Source organism: Coenobita brevimanus, chromosome 46 (genome assembly GCF_032717465.1).
Source record: "Coenobita brevimanus isolate Jiangsu-jjx chromosome 46, ASM3271746v2, whole genome shotgun sequence".
NCBI classification, from domain to species: domain Eukaryota; kingdom Metazoa; phylum Arthropoda; class Malacostraca; order Decapoda; family Coenobitidae; genus Coenobita; species Coenobita brevimanus.
In genome coordinates this window covers 54977394-54995194 of record NC_136999.1, presented here as the reverse complement: position 1 = coordinate 54995194, position 17801 = coordinate 54977394, and the positions used below count along the sequence as shown (strand labels likewise).

At 42.7% G+C, this 17801-nt stretch overlaps 1 protein-coding gene across 1 annotated transcript in view; it reads right to left on the bottom strand.

Moving 5' to 3' along the window:
• Usp10 (ubiquitin specific protease 10) overlaps nucleotides 1-17801 on the bottom strand; it is a 69683-nt gene that overhangs the window by 18876 nt on the left and 33006 nt on the right. The window contains exon 6 of the mRNA XM_080271571.1: nucleotides 2442-2573. Coding sequence (XP_080127697.1) covers nucleotides 2442-2573 — 132 coding nt within the window. The remainder of the gene's footprint in view (nucleotides 1-2441; nucleotides 2574-17801) is intronic.

Below are 17801 nucleotides of genomic sequence, written 5' to 3'. Positions count from 1 at the left end.
ATTTCCTTACATCTTTATCACCTCTCTTCTTATGCAGTTTTTTGCAGTGTCCTCTTGCTGATGCTTCCCCATATGTTAAGTAATCATTTATGTCTATTTTCTCCTTCCCTGATATGCATTTATATAGCATTATCATGTCACCTCTTTTCCTTCTCTCCTGTAGTGTTGGTAGATTCAGTTTATTTAGTCTTTCTTCGTAGCTTAGATCCCTTAAGCTTGGTATCCGTCTTGTAGTGGCCCTTTGAACTTTTTCAATCTTGTCTATGTGTTTCTTGAGACGAGGACTCCAGACTATTGATGCATACTCCAGGGTTGGCCTGATGAATGATGTTATCATCCTTCTTAGCATGTCTTCATTTATGTATGTAAATGTTATTCTCATATTTGCAAGCAGTGTATACATGTTCTGTACCTTCTCACTGATGTGGTCAGCCAGAGATAGTCTGTTATTGATAATCACACCTAGGTCCTTCTCTCTTTCTGATGTGTGTAGGGTTTTATTTCCTAACGTATAATCCCAATCAGGTCTTTTTCCACTTTTACCAAACTTGATTACATGACACTTGTCCACATTGAATTCCATTTGCCATATGAGGCGTCTCGTGGACAAGGGGCGAATGCGCCATTTTCTGACTTTTGAGTTATGAGTGTTTAAAGTTCAGGTATAGGTGGCAGACACAGAATATTATAGAATAGCATGTTATTATATATCATTAGAATCCTCTGGAAGAGGCAAATTTATACTGGGGGAAAAAAAAAAAAAAAAATGCGATGGTGTTTTTTCCAGCATATAGTAATTATTGTTCAATCAACTAGAAATTCATTCCTGTATTAGATGTAAAAGAAACTAAGATACTGTGAAAATTTCAGCCAAAAATTCCTATAATTAATATTTTTCCTATAATTATTAATTAAAAATTTTCATCTTATCGGCAACAGGTTGTTTTATTGTGTGTATGATAACCATTATATTGTTAATGACTGACACAATGAAGTTATAATACTCACCAACTATTTACAACTCCAACCGCACACCAAGATGAAGAGGGGGGGGGGGGGGGGGCATGATGGTTAGTTGTTGAAGATGTCATCGGAGTGTAAACAAAGCCAGGCTTCACTCACATGCTTGGCGGTATGACTAGTGGGGGTGCTATGGTCAGACTCAAATATGAAGTCCGTTTGGGTGGGGCCCGCGCGGGGATTTCCCTCTCTACAGCCCTGCCAAACCTCCTCTCTCTCTCTCTCTCTCTATCAGTTGATTGAGAAAGTGTTAATATATTTATAAGTTTTGTTTTCTTCTATATTGTTTCGACCTTTTTTCCACACCACCACTGAGGTAAAAGTCTTGGCGCGTTTTTTTTTTTTTTTATAGAGGTTTCCCCAGTAGGCATAAGTCCTCTCTCTGATCTTTCTTCTAGAAAATACTTGTTCACATTGTAAATAAGTTCTTTCTCCCGACTGTGGAGCACACGAGAGCGAGTCGGAGTAGCTGCCATCGTGGGTGGGGATTAGGGAGGAAGTGACCGGTCACCTGTTGTCTGAGGTGGGTGTCCTTGACCTCTGGCAACGTCGGAAAGCGACGTTGTCACATGGTGTGGAATTTATACAAATCATTGCTATTATCCTAAAAAGCTACACATTCATAGCACTATATAGCCTTATATAACATATTTAATAAGTACAGAATATTTAATATACAATTTCAATTGGTAAATAGCTGACATATGACAGAGAGAGATAGATACTGGGGTTAATGCGGCAGAGCTGTAGAGAGGGAAATCCCCTCTCGGGCCCCACCCAAACGGACTTCATATTTGAGTCTGACCATAGCGCGTGTCTAATTGGCTGAGAGGCAGCCCTTAACTCTGACAGAGGTAGCCGCTCGCCCATTGGCTGGGCCGTGTGCCGACATTCACCCTAATGCTCTGAAATCCCAGATCCTCCCCGCCCTCCTCCTTCCCTCCACGTGTGCAAAACAAGGGAGATTGAACCTAGAATTCTGAACCCGCATGGGTCGGAATCGGAAAACGCTCTTCACCACGAGATTTTCAGTACTTCCACCTAGCAGAAAACATGCATAACTCATTTTTGATGGGGGTGGCGCATTCGCCCCATGTCCACGAGACGCCTCATACATTACTCCATTCATGAAGTTTATTTAATTCTTCTTGTAGCTCTTTACAAAAGTCTGTGTTAGTAATTCTCCTTTGTATTTTTGCATCATCTGCAAAGATATTTAGATAGCTTTCATTTCCAATGTTGCTGTTTATATCATTTATATACACTAAAAACATGACTGGTGCCAGCACTGAACCCTGTGGTACCCCACTAGTCACTTCTTTCCATGATGAGTAGTTTGCCCTTAGTACTGTTCTCATATCTCGAGAAAATCTTGCATCCAAGGTGTGTGTGTGTGTGTGTGTGTGTGTATGTGTACCCACCTGCCACTCTTCAGAATCAGAAGGATCATCCAAATCAGACATGTTGGTATCTCCATTGGAGGCACCATTGATGGGTGTGTCCCGGGGTGATGCCACACCTCCCTCACCAGCCAGCTTCAGGGCTTCCACCATCTGTAACACACATTTCACTGTTAATAAAAATCAGCTGCTGGGCTCATGGTACAGCTTTATTCTAACCTCACCAACCAAAAGATGATGACTAAGGATCAAACAAATGACATGATACGGATAGCAACGTGGAATGTAAGGGGTGCAAATGATGAGGTGTAAGAGAGATTGTCCAGGTGCTTGAGGGTGCAAAAGAGGATGTATATGGATTAACTGAAACTAAATGGAGAGGTGAGAGTGTGAGAGAATGGGAGTATGGATGGGGTACATATGCAGGAGTAGGTGAGAATGAGAGGGCAAAAGAAGGAGTGTGTATTGTTGTGAGTAAAAGATGGAAGGAGAATATAAGAGGGTATGGGTCAGTTGGCTCAAGGATTGTGTGGGCAAGATTGAAAGCTGGACTACAAATGTGGGCAATTGTTTGAGTGTACACACAAACACAAGATAGTGGAAGCAGAGAGAGAGAAGAGTTCTGGACAAATGTGGAAGTGTGCATGGAAAAGTTTGAAAGGAATGAGAGAGTGTTTTTGATTGGTGATATGAATGGTAAAGTTGGGAATGTGAAGCTGGATGGAGTAGTTGGTGAGTGCGGTGTGCCTGCTGAGACAGATAAGAATGGCAGCGCGTTAGTGGACATTTGTCCTGGGAGGGGGTTGGTGATAGCCAATATCCTCTTCAGGCACAAAATTAACCACAGGTAAACATGGGGTGTGAAGAGAAGGGTGGGTGGTGAACTGAATGAAAGAAGGCAATGATTGATTATGTGTGTGTGGATGAAAGAATGAGAAGGTGTGTGATGGATGCAAGAGCATACAGAGGTTGGGGGAGTGGACTTTCTGACCACCACTTGGCTGTGGTCAGAATCAAGGTCCAAGTAAAATGGAGAAATAGAAGGGAAGGACAGGAGGAAGTTGTTGCAGGGAGAGTGGAGAGGTTACAAGAGGATGAGAAAAAGGCAGAATATAAGAGAGAAGTGGAGGAGCGATTGGGTAAATATAGACTGGAGCAGCTGGAGGACATCGAAGGTGTGTGCAAGATATTTACAAAAGAAATATGTGCAGTGTGTGAGGTGGTGTGTGGGGTGAAGAGAAGACGAAAGGAGGTGCAAGGAACAGCATGGTGGAATGAAGCGGTGAGACAGGCTGTGACACAGAAGAAAGCATATAGTGAGTGGATGAGAAATAAGGGTGTGGAAGAAGTTGAGAGATGGAAGAGAGAGTTATATGCAGGGGGAAGAAAGAGGTAAAAAGATTAGTATGAGTGAGTAAGAAGAGAGTGGATGAGGAATTTGCAAGGAATATGAGTGTAAAGTGGAAGGACTGTAAGAAAATGTTCTGGAAAGATGTAAAGAGAGTTAGACAGGGTGGCAATGTAGTCAGGGAGTGAAAGATAAAAACAGTAGATTACTAGTGGAGACAGGACAAAAAGTGAGCAGACAGAGAGAACACTTTAATGAAATGCTGATCAAAGAGAATGAAAGTAATGCGAGTATAAGTGGCTGGAGAATGGCTGGGAGAAGAGGAATGTGAGAAGAGAGGAGGAAATCAGTAGAATGGAAGTTGTAGAAGCAATGAAGAAAGTCAAAATCGGGAAAGCCCCAGGAATTGATGGAGGGTGTGGTGAAATGTTGAAACATGGGGGAGAGACAGTAGAATGGATGTGGAAAATGTGCAGGCTGGCCTGGGTGGAAGGTAGAGTCCCAGAGGATTGGAAGTCAGGTATAATTATTCCTTTGTACAAAGGAAAAGGGGAAAAAGAAGTGTGTGGTAATCATAGGTGCATTTGACTTCTTGGTGTAATAGGAAAAGTACATGGTAGGATACTTATTGACCGAGTAAGGGAAATAACAGAGGAATCAGCCGGAGAAGAACAGCGAGGTTTAAGGAAGGGAAGAGGTTGTGTAGATCAGATATTCATTCTTAGATCCTTAGTGGAAAAGTTTCTAGAGAAGGGAAAGAAGTTGTATGCTGCCTTCATGGATTTGGAGAAAGCATATGACAGGGTGGATAGACAAGGATTGTGGAAAGTATTAAGAATATATGGAGTAGATGGGAAGTTGTTGAATGACGTGAAGAGTATGTATGAGGGGGCTAAGGCTGCAGTGCGTGTGGATAGTGAACTGAGTGTACTTTTCTATTTGAAGGTTGGGTTGAAACAGGGATGTGTCATGTCTCCATGGTTGTTCATTCTGTATATGGATGGGGCTATAAAAGAGATACAAGGTAGGGCAGTGGATGTTGGAGTGGCCCTAATGAGAGAGGGCAGTGTTTGGAAACTCCCTGTACTGTTGTTTGCAGATGATACTGTGTTGTTAAGTGAAGACGAAGGGGAGCTGCAAGGCTTGGGGGATGAGTCTGGAAGTGTGTAAGAAACAGAATCTAAAGGTGAGTCCAGGGAAGAGTAAAGTTATGGTCTTCGTGAGAAGTGAAGTCAGTGAATGTACAATGAGGCTGGATAAGGAGGAAATGGAAAATGTGAGTGCATTTAAATACTTGGGTAGTGTGATGAGTAAGGAAGGAAGTTTGGAGGGTGAAATGCTTGAAAGGGTAGAACATGGATGAAAGGTTGCTGGTTCCTTGAAAGCAGTGATAAGAAACAGGGAAGTGAGCATGGAAGTAAAAAAGTTACATGACAGTATTGTGATACCAACTCTAACATATGGAAGTGAAGCTTGGACCTAATTGGAGGGACAGAAGTCATGAGTGAGAGCAGTGGAAATGAGTTATTTGAGAGGAGCGTGTGGAGTCACATGGAAAGACAGACTGACAAATGAGGAAGTGAAAGAGTGTTGTGGTGTGGATGTGGATGTGACAGGAAGCATTAGGAGAAACACACTGAGGTTGTTTGGCCACACAGAGCGAGATACTAACGAGGAAAGTGTATGCGAGTGAGGTGGACGGGGAGAGAGGTAAGGGGAGGCCAAGGATGAGATGGAGGGATGGAGAGGAGAGGTACAGTATATGAGGGAGGGGTGTGTGAGCTGGGAACAAGGCAGTGAAATGGCAGGGTACAGGGTGACATGGAGGCGATTTGTTTGTGGCCACCCCGTATGGGATTAAGGTGTCTGGCAATAGATAGATAGATAGACAAGATTCCTAACCCCTGTCACCCCAGAATATGGATTAGCATAGTCATAACTTAGTACTGAAACTGGGGAATAACTGTCAGATGAAAACAAACATTAAAACTCCTTCGACCTGAGGATATAATCTGTATCATGTTTTTCCTATCTCCAGAAAACAGCTCTAACTAGGAAAATTCTCCTTTACTGAAGGGATTGACAGCCTATGTAGCTAAACTCTCCAGCTGGTGCTGAAGAAAGATGTCTGAGTGGTAACACTGATATAAATGGGTTATACAAAAGTCCCTCAACTCCCTCCGTATCTCCAAACGAAGAATGGCGGTCTACAGACACGCGACTCCAGCCTGCAGTCTACCAGGTTCATGCTTAGATGAGCCTTTGGCCATGACAACCCCTTCAGTTCGTCTAAAGTTTATATAAACTTGTCTGAAGGCAGCAAGAATGAATTTAACCCCTTAAGACCACATTTTTCTGAAGCAATGTCTCACCCCGCCGCAATTCAGGGGTTGATTTTTCAACTTTTACATAAATTTTTTTCTTACACATTTGAAGAGCTTGAATTTATGCACCTGAAAATGCCAATTTCAGTCCCCTGGGCCTAATGGTTACCACAAAACTACCTGTTAAAGATTATATAAAAGTCCCTGCTCAGAAAACAGGAAAACATCTATGGAAACCTAATTTTTGCTTGAGAATCTTACCAAGATCAATGAAATCAATGTAAAATATGTTTTTATTGATGAAAGTTGGTGAATGAGTAAAAAAAAAAAGCAAAAAAACTAATTTTCGCTAAAGATCCTTACCAAAATCAACGAAATCAATGTAAAAATATGTTTCCACTGATGAAACTAAGTGTAAAAAAAAAAAAGGAGAGAAAGAGAGAGAGAGAGAAATATAAGAGAGAGAGAGAGAAATACAGACACAGACTGATCACTGCAGGGAAAATACTGCACCATATTCAGGACAAAGGATTGGGAAGAAGGAAGGCAGAGGTGGGGTGGGGAGTCCCTGGTGGGGGTGAGGCGGGGATAAGACACCTTCCCAGTGCAGGGGAGGTGGTGTGGGGGGTACTATGGTGGGAGGAAACACACAGAAAGAGATTGCAGCAAGGAAACTGCTGAGTCATTTGATATAAATGGGGATGTGGAGGGAGGTGGAGGAGGGGTGGGAGGTCTCTGGTGGGGGTGAAGGGGGATGGGACACCTTCCCATATGATGTACATGTAGTACTGGTAAGTAGTATGGGTGGGAGGGGACAACTGGCTGTATCCAATCAGGCAAAGGAAAGTGGGGAAGTGGCTGGGGGGGGGGGGGGGGAGAGAGAGAGAGAGAGAGTGAGAGAGAGAGAGAGAGATCAGGTGAGGAGGCAGGATCTTCCTTCCCACCACCTCATTCCCTAGTTCTGATAGGAACTATTTATGTCATAAATGGGGCTGGCTTAGTGCTCGTCAGTTTTTGACAGACCATCTACGATCGTCACTTGTAGGACTCTACGTGGCAAACTCAAGACTGTCAGTCATAGTACTTTAGGGGTTGAAAATACATCACCTGTGTGATGTGGTTAAGTTTAACAATCTATGGCACCTGATGCAACCCTCCTAACCATGCACAAATATTTTGTGGAAAAAAATAAATAAATAAAAAATAATAATAATAATAATTCATACATATAAACACAAACATATTTAATAAGTGAAATATAAATAATTCACGGTGTTTCCTGTGAGCCAGGAAACCATTTACAACGCTGGGTGGTAACCATATAACCAACCCATACATGCTCCCTCCGTGTCAACAAGTGGGTTGGTGGAGGGTTAGTGCCCCTCCCCGTAAAACAAATGACTCAAAGTCAAGTGGCCACCCCTTATGGGATTATGGCGTCTGGCAATAGATAGATAGATAGTACAGTAACGCTGTTAGGGCCTTCATTTTACATCATCATCATCATCATCATTATCCAGATCTCCTTTCCCACCCCAGGACAAAGTGAGGAGCAGCAGCATCCATACAGTCAGTTTGCCCAATGGGCCACAGTTCCATTCACTCATCATTCAAGGCCACGGAATCCTGGCTCCATCTGATAGACAAAAAGGTTTCACCACGTACTGCTGCGTCACATATGCCTATATGTTAGTCAATTCAAATGCTGTCCTGTTAAAAAGGGGTGCCAAATCCCTGGTATTGTATTCTGCACAAAATTCATCCAACCAGCTTGATCTCATCAGTCCCTTCACCTCACCAACTTCCATACCTCTTCCTCACACACTCATCCACCATCTCTCTCTACCTTCTTCTTGGCCTACCTCACCTCCTTCCTTCATCAAATTTGCTCAGACATACCTTTTTCACCACCACTCTACTGTCATCCATTCTCTCCACATGACCACACCATTTCAGTACTCTCTTCGATTCTGGTGTCCACAGACGTCCTCATGATACAGCCAGTAGTGTTCGATTAACCCAAGGCGTCCCGACGATGTATGGATACCACGTTTTGTCACAGTGACACCCGACGACATATCCATATGTTTTGCAATTGCAAGGTCCATCATTAGCACATTTTTCAAGTTTCGCAGGTGATTTTTGGCAGGCATATGTGAGAGACCTTCCTCTACCCCTCGTCAGGCAGGGATACTGCCTAGCCCCGCCTAACCCCCCTCCCCCCAACACTCCATTTTCTCGGCAACTCACCTGTTAGCAGTGACCTGGCCAGTAAAGACATGTCGCGCCACAGTCTCTCCAATGATGAAATTCAAGGCGAAAATTATTCCCGAGGTGGAGGACAAAGGAAGAAAGAAGGAAGTGATGAGGTGGTAACATCATAAAGAAAAGGGAGGTATGCTGATGTGTTTGGTGTGTGAAACAACGCTTATATCGCCTATATTATTGTCTGAAAACCAATATACTCTTGTAGGTGGCGGCGCTCACCATCCACTCATTCGATGTAGTGCTGCTCTTGGGTGTGTGCTCTTTCCTCTCCATCCTGCTTTCCTTCCATTCTCTTCTGTCTTTCTTTTCTTCATTCTTTTCTTGTCCTTCTGCCTACGGGTGACTTTACACTCCCTCTTCTGTCTTTATCTCCTTCATTCTTTCCACTTCCTTCAGCCTGTGGATGACTCTACACTAAGTGACAAGGCAAATGGTTTCCTGTGCACCAGGAAACCATTTACTATGCTGGGTGGTAACCATATAACCAAATTTTGGCACCTGGTGGTCTAGTGGATAATTATTGCGCTCCAATCGGATTGAGCCGGTGAAGGTTTATATCCAAGGGATGGTTGGGGTTTATTGCTCATGTAATGCCACTCAGGGATGAGTGAGGCTGGTCACTCTCACCTTAAATGTCGGGACCAACTGCCTAGCCCCGGGCTCCTATGCTCCTCATGGGGCAATGTAGGATTGGATGATGGATGGATGGATGGACTACATATAAATTAGTACCAATTAAAAAAATATCTAATCTTTTACGAGTAGTTTGGAATAGTTACTCCTCCCGTAGAAATCGTTTTCTCTGGAGAATGGCCCACAGAAGACGGTACCAGGTACTCAGGGACACCTGTATAATGCAATCATAAGCCCAGCTGAGCACTTTTATGGGCATTTTGCAATGTTTCTCATAAAAAACAGAGGTTTTAGTTTTATATATATATAAAGCTGCCAGGATTGGGGGGGGGGGGATAGTGAAAAATCAAACGGGACACCGGTGGGTTAAACCTGGGGGGGGGGGGGGGAGCTCATGGCGATGCAGGGAGGTAAGTGGTGGGAGGCCAGGCAGGCAGCACACTAAGCAAGGGTAGGGAAAGGAGACATGCCTGGCAGTGCTGACTGTTCATTGGGGAGGCAGGCAGGCATTTTGTTCTGCTGGTGGGTTAAAGGATGTATTACTTGCTCCCAGCTGGTACATTCCCTGCAATCCAGGCAGCCGGGGGACTTTGACCATTCGATGAAGAGGCAGACAGCCATTTTTGCTCAGCTTGTGGGTTGCAGTTCTTTACCTGCATGTGGCCAGAGAGGCTGGCCGCCCGCCCAACTGGCCATGTTGGAAATATCATGTTCGGATACGGACAAAGAAATCCGGATATCGAAATAATAGAAGCATGGCCTAACGTCCAGACAACTGAGTGATCATCATCATCATCATCATCATCAAGTGATTACTGTCACATGCCCACAATGAATGGGAACTATTCACTTAGATGCCCATTTACCCTCACGCATGCCTCACTACCACCATAAAAACTCTTAACGGCACCTATCAGTTTACCATCTACACCACACATAGGCAAAACCTTCCATAATCCTTCTCTGTCTGCTTTGCTGTATGCTTTTTCCAGAAACATAAAGGCCATAAACACCTTACAGTCCTTCTCACAAACTACCTGTCACACTGTAATTTTTTTTTTATAGATAATGAATGGAGGAAGGAAAAACAAAGGAGGAAAAAAAATACGTCCATGTGCCTAAAGGCATCCTCCATTCATAAAATATTTATAACAACTGGATTTGAATTGAAGCGGATTAAATGTTTGTGGGAAACAACTCCCAGGAAGTGAATTCCAGAGTAGTAGTAGTTCTGGGGATAAATGAAATTCAATAAGCAGAGGTTCTGCACTGCAGGGGAGTGTGAATTCATGGGTGCTCCCAGCTGCCCGAGTATTTCGGGAGAAAATGTGAAAGGGAGGCACCATTGATCTACATATCCTTCATGTACAAATCACACTAATCCTATTTACTGACTTCACAGCATTGTTGCCAACCACAGGGCGATTAAGCATCATATAATAGACTGTAGGGCCGTAGGGCGATTTTACAGAAACTGAGCAAAACGTAGGGCGATTTTGAATTTTTGGTTTGAATTATATTTACTCTGCAGCAAAAGATAAATTATATAAGCGGAAAGGAAATATGTTAAAAAAGATAGCAGTTTTAAATATTCTCAATTACCCTCTACAAAAACTAGTTACACGATAACTAATGAGTGAACCTGGCAGCTGACAGTGCATTAGCTGTAAAGTGAACAGGAATATTACAGGTGATTACATACATATACATATACCTGGCTGACTTCCCCAAGATGGAAGTAGCCACGACAAGGCGCTCACACAAAGCACACACACTCATTACATATTAAAATTATTTTTACAGAAAGATAAGGTGTAGGTCTAGTCCTGTACTAAACAAAAACCATAATAGCTACATGCCATTACATATATAAATATAAATATACACATACATATATATATATATATATATATATATATATATATATATATATAAACTACCAACTTGTAGAGTAATAACTTCATCCTGAGCCACAGGGTGATGAAGGGAAATATAGGGTGTTTTCAGTGTCTGTGTGGGGCGAAGAAATTTTAGAGGTTGGCAACACTGCTTCACAGGCTCATTCTGAACTCCCCCCCCTCCACTTTTCCCACATTGCAATTTTTATATAATTACTGTCCCGATCTTTAGCCAATTAACCCCTTCGGTACCAGACCTCCTACTGAACGTGACGTAGTGTATCCCAGCTTTTTCCCATGGTGTACTGGTGCAATATTATACCAAATAAAAGTGTCATGTATCTTATGTAACAAGGAACTATTCTAAACCACTTTGTAGTAGATCTGAATGGAGTAAATTATATATATCAATAATTATAATAATAATAATAATAATAATAACAATAATAATCATCATCATCATCATCATCTACAATACTAAAAGAACAAATTACCAAACTCAGAGAGAGAGGAAATTACCTCTCAGTCAAAAAAGGATTTGAAAGCATCTCCAGGCATTGTAAAGGGTGAGTGACCTAGCGCAGGATTTATGCCTGACAATTGTGCAGTGAAGCGTGGTTTTTCTTCCGGCCGCTTATTATTGAATATGTCCGACACCAAGCACCAGCCTCCATCCACGACACATTCCTCAATATCACTCGTTTCGTCACTCATTTCACTGCTTGAGAGGTTGTCATCACTCTCAGATCCACTATCATCTGGTATAAATTCTTCACCAGAACTATCACTGAGCTCCTCTGCCATGTTGGAAAAAAAAATAAAAAAAAAAAATAAAAAAATAAAAAACCAGCTCAACACCCCCCTGACTGACCACAGTAGGCAAATGATTGGTTGAGCTGGCTTGCTGATAGAGCATAGACGTCACAGAGTCCCTAACCAAGAGTTCCCTGTGATTGGATGAGACCGAAAACGGGAGGAGCTAAAACCGGACTAATAGGTGTGTCCCGCATTCTGTATCAACGCCTTCAAGCCTGGGCCACCTCCTCTGTACTTCCCAGACTCATCACAATAATTTGACGTCGAGGAAACGTCATGGCCCTGCCGACTGGATGGATCATGACGTATTTACGTCATGGTACCGAAGGGGTTAAGGGACATAACATGATGCTGATGACAACAGCAATAGTACTTTTGTGAGTGGCAGTGTGAAATTTATGCAGTTTGACAATCACTGGTGTGGTGGCAAGACCAAAAATACATCAGTAGTTTATTTCTGACCAAAATGTGTATCATTTCATTTTGTTTTTGAAGGCTCCAACATGCTTGCATGCATCGTCCTTGGCCACCTAATAGCGGCTCTCTGTGCCACTTGGTCTCTGCCAGCTTCCCTATTCAGTCCTCTCTGAGGTCACACTCAATGACCTCGGATCTTTTTGGGTCTTCCTCTTGCAACCCTACCCCTGACATTAACACTTCTCACTTTCTGCATCCAATTATCATATCCCATCCTCTTCACATGCCCAACAAATCTCAATCTACCTCTCCTCATCACAATACCAATACACTCCAGTCCAATCCTACCTCTCAACACTTCCATTGTAAACTTAGTCCCCCCCAGGCTTTGCTCTCAGGGACTCACTGCACATCCACCTAATCAATGTCATTTCTGTACGTTTGAGCCTGTGAATATCCTCTTCCTTTACTGCCCAGGACCCACTACCATACAGCGTTACACTCCCAACACATGCTGCATACAAAGATCCCTTAGCACAGAGGGAGAGCCTTCTCAATGTCAGGAGAGGAAACAGCTCCCTAAACTTCTTCCAACCACTCCTCACTCTAGCCACAAAGCTAGCTCCAGCCCCACCTCCAGCAATCGTCTCCCAAATAAAACTCTTCCACACACTCAAGAGACTCACCAGCAAGTTCAATCCTTTCACACCTGACAATCTCTACCTGCTATACCCGTCAAACTGCACATGTGAAAACAGCATTATCTTGCAGTCTACCTCTAATACCACTACACCTCTTATGCATCCACCTATCACTTGTACTGCACAAGATGGAATTACTTCCCATGCCCTTGTGGCAAATCGCACATGGCCACTCTCCTTATTTGACAGTAATACCACCAGCCACACATACCATCGCTATTGTTTTATCTGCATTTACTCTTAAGCTCTTGTGTCCCATACTATCTCTCCACTTCCTAAATCTTTCCTCTGCCTCCCATTCATTCTCTGCAATCAACACCAAATCAACAACATACAGTAGTGCACCAACTTTCGCTACAGCAGGATTCGCGGAATCCACTTTCGCGGCATGCACCAAATATTCCCTAACTTCCACTTTCGCTTGAAAAAAATCGATTTTCGCGCACAAATTTTGGGTTTGGGACAATATTTTGAACTTTGAATTTCCTGCACCGCCCACCCGCAACCCACCGCCATCTTGAATGATGTCATGTCAACACTCTGTCCACCCATTCCCGCCATTGTGTACGAGCGTGCTAGCTCCATGGTGTTGGATTCTCACGGTTCAATGGTCTCTACTATACCTAGTAGTGTGGGGAAAGGGCCTGGTGGTGTGGGGGGAGGGCCGGAAGGCAGTGGTGGTGATAAAAAGTGGCCGGGACATTCAAAGTCGGGAGGACAGGCCAAGGCTAAAAGAGAGTATCGTGTTGGAGTGAAGAAACGGCAGTATAATAATGAAATGAAAAGGAAGATAGTTGAGCACATGGACAAGGGCGCAAAAAACAGTGAAATCTGCCGTATATTTAACATCCCAGAATCGACAGTGCGTAGTATGAGGAAACAGCACGGTGATAGCGAGGCAGCAAGAGGTGGCGCCAATACGTCTGGCGTGGCTAAATAAGCCCGCCACGCGCCTCTGATACTTACCCCCAACATCCATTAAACACCTCAACCTGGTCTCTGTGGTATGTTTCTCCTCATATAATGTGCACTGTACAGTTTTTATTGTTTGCATCTCACAATGCAATGTACAAGAGTGATTTGATGTACTGTATTGCTAGTGAAAATGAAAATCTGATGTTACTTTAGGATAACCGGGAACCAATTAGCCTTTTTGCCATAAAGACAATGCCCCAACTTTCGCTAATTCCACTTTCGCGCATTATTTTTGGACCCAATTAGGCGCGAAAATTGGTGCCCCACTGTACAACATTTCCCATGGGGGTCCATTTCCGAAGTCACATGAGAGGGCTTCAAGTACCATGATAAACAACAAGGGGTTCAAAACTGACCCCAGCTGCACACCAATATTCAAGGAAAACTCATCACTCAATTCTCCATTCACCCTTACCCGGGTGCGAGCACCCACATACATGGCCATAACGACCCTAACCAGCCACTCTTTGAGCCTAAGCTTTCTCATTGCCCACCATCTCTCTAGGGACTGTCAAAGGCCTTCTCCAAAATAAACAAAAACAAAGAACAGTTCCCTATTCTTTCCTATGTGTTTTTCGTGAAGTTGTTGAACAATGAATATGGTCCCTGTGCCTGGCATAAACCCAAACTGCACCTCATCAGTATAAGATATCATCAAATCAACTGACACCAAGCTTCATTTTTAATCCTCATACTGAGGTTGCCCATGGTACAGCAAATGTTTATAACTGGAAACTAAATCAAGTATAAAAATCTGAACACTGGTAAAAAGAAATATAAGATGTGAAACAAGATTTGTAAAAATGTGTGAATCTCCACCCAGTACTTGATTCTACTTGTGACTCAATTTCCTGCCTGTGAGTGATGATGGTGTGGCTAGGTACCAAGCCTGAAACAAAAATTCAGCCATAGTGTCGCTCCCCAGAGGCTATGGTAGCCAACCACCTATCATCTGCCAAGTTTCCAGACAATCACTGCTTGCCTTTTAAGAGTTTGGTCATTAGTAACACCAAAGGTCTGTTAGTCACCAATGGCTTGTACCTGTGCCCAACTAAGCACTACTGTAACTGTCATGCTCAAGCTATAATGCCGTTCATAAGTTCTGTTCAGTAACCAATGACCTTGCCTACTGTACAGTATTTCCTCTCAATTTTCAATTAAGGTGGTCAGCTCTGATGTACTGCTTACTCCCTAAGAAGTGAACCATGTCAACAGCCTTCACAGCAATATGTGTCCATTAAATGATTCCTATCTGCCCAGATACATTGTTGGCTAGATGAAAATAACCTGTAGTCAGGTCTCGCTATACGTCAGTTTGCTATGTGATAAATCCCTATAACGACGCATAAAGTTTGACCCATTTTAAGAAAAACTACAGCAAAATGATCGTGAGTTCTCTAGAATGATGCCTCCCAGTCAGCTGTCTGGGTTACATTAGCTGCCCAGCATTTACATTTGCTGCTATCATCTGTCTTTAGTTCCATTTTGTGCTTGAATGACCACTGAAATAACACTGATATTGCTGAATAACAGTGCGAGTGCACAACAAATAGTGCAGTGTGCGATATTAAGTGATACGATTTTTTGTGTGAAATACACTTGATCCTCGATTTGGTGGACTCCTATTTCCCGGATTTTGAATTTCCCAAACACAGGCTGAGACCAGACAATATTATCAAATCCCAGACAAATGCCCCTACCAGTCCAGGATTCTCAGCAAAAGTCCGGCCATTATTCTCTCATATAAAACTATAAGTGGGCTGCTGCACAACACAGTATAATTTTTGCAAGGTTTTGACTTGATAAAGGCCACTTGTAACACACACAAAAAACTATTTTCATATATGAAATGCATCCTGGCCACCAACCTGCTTCATGCCACCAGCTCCTAACTCATGGCAATATCCCATTTGCCTCTTACCTTTCTCAAATGCCACTATAAATAGTTTATTGAATAACACAGTAAAGCTTAAGGAAGGCTTGGACACAATAATATTCACAGGTAATAATAATAATAATAATAAATCTTATGGACAAAGTCAATGGCATCCATTCCTACTCACTTTACTCATCCGACTCGGTGTGACTAAATACTGAATCGGCACATTTCACTGGAAAATATATTATTTTTTTTTGCCACAGTGGCTCATACACACCTAATTATCTGAAATCTACTATAAAAAATTAACTTAACATAATTTAAAAATTAGGTTTCAGAGCTAAAATGCACGAATGTTAGCAGATATTTCCCCTTCATATCGTCGGTGTTTATATCTCGGTCAGCTGATCAGTGGTTGGCCAATGTTAGCAGATATTTCCCCTTCAGTTCATCAGCACACCTTGACAGACATCTATTTTGCATAAATATTTATTTTGAGTAAAAAAAAAATGTATCAGCATTGTAAATTGATATTTATCCAAAACAAAAGTCCGTCAAGGCGAATTGTTAGGCTAGAGGCAAAACACTTCAGCCAACATTAAGAATTTTCACTCTAAATCCTGATTTTCTATGACCAATTAAATTAAGCACAAATTTTTGACTGAATTTCAAATAATTAGGTGTGCAAACCTATATGGTGATAAAGATTAAAATACAGTACTGTATTTTCCAATTAAAATTGCCATTTGGTCCAAGATTGCGTGTTTGTATCTCAGTCAGCTGATTAGTGGTTGGCTGACCTTGTGGTGCTCCATTCCTTGCTCTTTTTCCTCTGCTTTCTGATCTGCTTCTATCATACCCTCCACATTCTCGTAAACAACTGTCTAAACAACCATTCCTAGGGTTGTAGCTAGCAAAATACAGCTATTGTGTCAGTTATTATCATTGTTATTGCATCAGTGTTATTATTTTATGTACCCTGTACTGTGTATGTTAGTTATGTTGGTAGAGGTAGCCTACATCCCAGAATGCCCTAGATTATCGGAATTGCCGGACAATATTGGAGAATTCAGACAAAGTATGGCAACAGTCCGGGGAATGGTATGTGGGGCCGGCCTTTCCCATTCCCGGACTGGTCTACCCCCCTTTTAGTCTGGCAAATTGAGGGTCAAGTGTACTGAAACTTGTGACTTGGAAATTGTCTCCCTGTATACGGGGTGCCTCCCAGTCGGCTGATTGGGCAGGGCTCGTTAACTGACGATGGTTGAGCGCCATTTGGCTACTAAGATTTCAGATTTATGAGCCAAATAAATTTTTAGTAGCCAGACTGACTACAAGGCGAAATATTTTACGAGCAATAAATATATTTAAGTACACATTGTGATGATTAGAATCAATTAATGAGGTTTTGGAAAGACTTAATACTCGATCACTACGTGCTTTTTTGTTCATTTAAGTGAGATTTACTTATTTTGTAGTTTACTGGGTTTTGAAGTGGATGTATTTTCTCCTTGCCAAAAGACGACTTGCATGTAAAATTTGTTTGCCGAAGGGAAAAAATACTCGTATTTGCGAGCTGTGGCTCACCAAACAAGAGCCCTGCTGGGCCTAGATAGCCACCCAATGTTTACATTTGCTGTGACTGTCCCCTTTTCATTCCATCTGTGTGATGAAAGGCCATTGAAACACCGCTGTTACTGCCAAATAACACTGCAAGTGTTTAACAAACAGTGCAGTAATATCAACATGTGATAAGTACTGAAACCTGTGACTTGGAAATCGTGTCTGGCAAGGATGCCGGATGCTTCCCTTAGTGTAAAGCATGGTGCTAATGAGGGCAAGCCCCCCTCCCCCTTTAAATACGTGCCAAGCCTACCATCGCTCCCCCAATGTCTTCTGTGAATCTCGTTTTGTGAAGACACATCTGTGCACTCTGCTCTTGTGACCACATAGTGGCAGAAACCTACGGTCCATCTATTTTATGAAGAGCGTTTGGGCGTTGTCCCTCTTGGGGAGTCCTCGTCCCACAGTGTTGCCATACTCTGCACTGGGCAACTTAATCGGATTAGAGAAAAGGCGCAAATGACGACTCCCTCCCAGCGCACCACTCTCTCTCTCTCTC